The 4,210-nt window shown below is 71.4% G+C and overlaps 1 protein-coding gene across 1 annotated transcript; it reads left to right on the forward strand.

Moving 5' to 3' along the window:
- Window positions 1–1,274: 1,274 nt before the first annotated feature.
- AMIGO1 (adhesion molecule with Ig like domain 1) lies at window positions 1,275–3,882 on the forward strand. Its single transcript, XM_027670485.1, has one exon. The coding sequence runs from the start codon at window positions 1,450–1,452 to the stop codon at window positions 2,938–2,940; it is 1,491 nt and encodes a 496-aa protein (XP_027526286.1). The 5' UTR covers window positions 1,275–1,449; the 3' UTR covers window positions 2,941–3,882.
- Window positions 3,883–4,210: the final 328 nt, after the last annotated feature.

Raw genomic sequence — 4,210 nt, forward strand, 5'->3', positions numbered from 1 at the left:
TCGGAACCGCTCGGGGACCATCGGAACCGCTCGGGGACCATCGGAACCGCTCGGGCCGGGCCGGGCCCGTTCGGGTCGGTTCGGCTGCGCTCGGGAAGGATCGGGAAGGATCGGGGCGGTTCGGTCGCTCTCGGCCCGGTTCGGCCCGGCCCGCTCGGCTCCGCCCGGATCGGTTCGGCCCCGCTCGGCGCGGTTCGTCTCCTCTTGGCCCGGTTCGGCTCCGCTCGGGTTCGCTCGGTTCGGTTCGGTTCGGCCTCCTTGGGCCTCGCCCGGCCCCACTCGGCTCGACCCGGCCCGGCTCGGCCCGGCCCCGCTCCGCTCTAGGCCCGGCCCAGCCCCGGTGGTAACGCCCGGGAGGTGGGGGGGCGGGGGGGGCTGAGCATCCTCCGCCGGCCCCGGGACTGGGCGGGAGGGAACCGGGGAGGGACGAGGCGGGGGAACCGGGCGGACCGTGACAGCGAGGACATGTCGTGACAGCGAGGACAGGGCCACCCTGCACTGTGACCCGCGTGGGAAGTGACTCCGCAGCACCTGTGACACCGAGGGACCGACACCCCCCCCCCCACTGTGACACTGGGGGACCACCGAGGGACAGAAACACTGCACGGTGTGACCGAGGGACAGAGCCACTGCACGGTGTGACACCGGGGTCAGAGCCACTGCACGGTGTGACACCGGGGGACAGAGACACCACATGTCGTGACACTGAGGGACCACAGCCACCCCACGGTGTGATACCAGGGGACCTCAGCCTCTCCATGCCGTGACACCAGGGAACAAAGCCACCCCCTCAGTGACACTGAGGGACCACAGCCACCCAGCACCGTGACACCGAGTGACAGAGCCACGCCAGACTGTGACACCAAGGGACAGAGCCACCCAGCACGGTGACACTGGGTGAACCCTGAGCCTGGCTGGGCTGTGACAGCCAGTGACTGAAGCCACCCCAGAGCACAGAGTGTGACACTGGTGACAAAGCCACCGCACCCTGCGCCGCTGAGGGACCAGTGACTGGTCAGTGACAGTCACCCCGGGCTGTGACACCAGGTGACTGAAGCCACCCTGGATGATGACACCAAGTGGCCAAAGCCACCCTGCACCGTGACACTGGGTGACTGAAGCCACCCTGGATGGTGACACCAAGTGACCAAAGCCACCCTGGATGGTGACACTGGCTGAGCCCCAAGCCTGGTACCTGCTGTGACACCGGGGGACCGGAGCCACCCTGACCTGTGCCAGGGGTGACCCGCCAGCCTGGCACAGGCTGTGACCAACCTGAGTGCCACTGGGTGACCAACCCACCCTGGACTGTGACTCTGGGTGACTGACCCACCCCTCCTGGGGACACGGGGTGACCGAACCCACCCTACCCGGGTACAGGGGGTGACCGAACTCGCCCCGTCCCCCACCCCGGGTGTCCTCCCGGCGGCCCCGTGCCCTGGTGCAGCCATGGGTGCGCTCGGGGGTGCCCCATCCCCGCCGTCCCCGCCGTCCCTGCTGCTGGCCCTGTTGCTGCTGTGCCCGGGGGGCTCTGCGGGCGGGTCCTGCCCCGCTCACTGCATCTGCGCCTCCAACCTGCTGAGCTGCTCGCAGGCCAACCTGAGCCTGGTGCCGTCGCCGCTGCCGCGCTTCGCCTCCGTGCTGGACCTGAGCCACAACAACGTGTCGCGGCTGCGCGGGGACTGGAGCCCGGTGCGGCTCCCGCACCTGCACACGCTGCTGCTGAGCCACAACGGGCTGACCTTCGTGTCCACCGAGGCCTTCGCGGCCGTGCCCCGCCTGCGCCACCTCGACCTGTCCAACAACCGCCTGCGCGCGCTGGACGAGAACCTGTTCAGCGACCTGGGCGAGCTGGAGGTGCTGCTGCTCTACAACAACGAGATCTCCAGCGTGGACCGCACGGCCTTCGAGAACCTGGGCCGGCTGCGCAAGCTCTACCTGGGCCGCAACCGCATCGCCCGCTTCCCGCTGGAGCTGCTGCGCGAGGGCTCGCGGCTGCCGCGCCTGGCGCTGCTCGACCTGTCGTCCAACCGGCTGCACAACGTGCCCGCCGGGGAGCTGCAGGCGCTGCCCGCCTGGCTGCGCGACCGCCTCTACCTGCACGACAACCCGCTGGGCTGCAACTGCGCCCTGTTCCAGCTGCTCGCCCGCGGCCGCCGCCGCCGCCTCAGCGCCGTGCTGGACTTCCAGGAGGAGCTGACGTGCCGCCTGCCCGGCTCCCCGCCCGCCTCCGTGGCCATCCTGGAGCTGGCGGGGCGGCAGGACCTCAACTGCAGCGAGGCGCGCGAGGCCGTGCTGGAGGCTCACCTGGGCGACAGCGTCACCCTGGGCTGCGACAGCCGCTGGCAGGAGGGCAGCCGCCACTGGGTGACGCCGGCGGGGGACAGGGTGATGCCGGGGGACGGCGGCGGCAATGGCACGGTGGCCCTGCTGGCCAACGGCAGCCTGGAGCTGCGGGCGCTGCGGGCCGAGGACGCGGGCACCTACGCGTGCTGGGTGGCGGGGCCGCTGCTCAACGAGACCCTCTACGTGGAGCTGCTGGTGCACAACTTCACCCTGCACGGCCCCCACGACACCCTGAACACGGCCTACACCACGCTGGTGGGCTGCATCCTGAGCGTGGTGCTGGTGCTCATCTACCTGTACCTGACCCCGTGCCGCTGCTGCTGCTGCCGCGCCGCCGAGAAGGCGCCGGCGCCGCGCGACGACAGCATCAACTCCTCGGTGCTCAGCACCACCCCAAACCACGACGGGGGGCACGGGGGGGGGCACGGCGAGCCCCGGCCCGCCCCGGGGGGGGGCTCCGGGCAGAACGGCAGGTTCAAGGGAGGGGCGGGGACCCCCCCGCCGGCCGCCCCCCGGGGCCCCAAGGGGCAGAGGAAGGTGTCCGACCCCGACTCGGTGAGTTCCGTGTTCTCCGACACCCCCATCGTGGTGTGAGCGGCGCCGGGGACGGGCCCCGGGACGTCCCGTGAGCTGTCCCCGGGAAGGAGGGGTGGCCGGACCCCCGCTGCCGCGTCCCCAGGTTGGGGGTCACCCCGTTGCCCCCCAGGACTGAGCGTTGTCGCCGTCCCCCCTCTGCCGAGGTCACTGTCACTGCGGGACCACGAGGGACGAGCGTGTGAGGGGACGCGGTGGGGACGGTCCCCAGGCAGGAGGGGTGGCCGGATCCCCACCACCGTGTCCCCAGCTTGGGGGTCACCCCGTTGCCCCCCAGGACCTGCCGAGGGCACTGCAAGGGACAAGGGTGTGCAAGGACACTGGCAGGACACGGTGGGGACAGTCCCAGGGACACCCCATGTCCCCGCTGCTGCCGTGACAGTCCCCAGGCAGGAGGGGTGGCCGGACCCCCAGCACTGTGTCCCCAGCTTGGGGGGTCATGGCATTGCCCCCCAGGACTGAGATCACCCCAGGAGCCCCCCGAGGTCACCGTGGGACTGTGAGGGATGAGGGTGTGAGGGGACACGGTGGGGACAGTCCCAGACACCCCTGATGTCCCCACCGCTGCTGGGACCTGTCCTGGCAGAGGGGTGGCCGGACCCCCAGCACCGTGTCCCCAGCTTGGGGGTCACCTCATCCCCCCCAGGACTGAGCATCACCCCCCAGGACCGCCCAGGTCACCGTGGGACCGTGAGGGACAAGGGTGTGAGGGGACACCAGAAGGACCCCCCAGGGACACCCTGTGTCCCCCCCACTGCTGTGACAGTCCCCAGAATGGAGGCGTGGCCAGATCCCCCCCCACTATGTCCCCAGCTTGGGGGTCACCCCATCACCTCCCAGGACCCCCCCAGGTCACTGTGGGGACAACGTGGGCACCGCAGAGCAGGGGGGGCCCCACTGGTGACAGTGACAGCGCTGTGACCCCCCCAGGATCCTCCCAGAGCAGCCCCCCCCCCTGCGGCCGCAGCCCCCCCAGTCTTCACTACCCCCCACCCCCAGCATGTGACCCCCCAGCATGACCCCCCCGGGGAGCACGAGCCCCCCTGGGCAGGGGACACCGGGGGTGTGCCCCCCACCCTCCCCGAGACCCCCCAACACCCTCCTGGCCCCCCTGCAAACCCCCCCCCGCGAGGAGAGCACCCCCCGCACGCAGGGGGGGACCCCGGGGGTCCCGGCCCCCAAAGGGTGCCCTGTGTCCCCCCCTCCCCTCCCCGGCCGTGCCCCCCCCCCGCGCTGATGCCTTGGCCAAAATAAACGTGTTCCCCCCCCC

This window comes from Neopelma chrysocephalum, unplaced genomic scaffold (genome assembly GCF_003984885.1).
Source record: "Neopelma chrysocephalum unplaced genomic scaffold, ASM398488v2 Primary Assembly neopelma1_96858, whole genome shotgun sequence".
Classification (NCBI taxonomy): Eukaryota; Metazoa; Chordata; class Aves; order Passeriformes; family Pipridae; genus Neopelma; species Neopelma chrysocephalum.

Excerpts from the sequence above, each read along its gene's own strand:
- AMIGO1 (XM_027670485.1), top strand. The coding sequence starts at position 1,450 with ATGGGTGCGCTCGGGGGTGCCCCATCCCCGCCGTCCCCGCCGTCCCTG.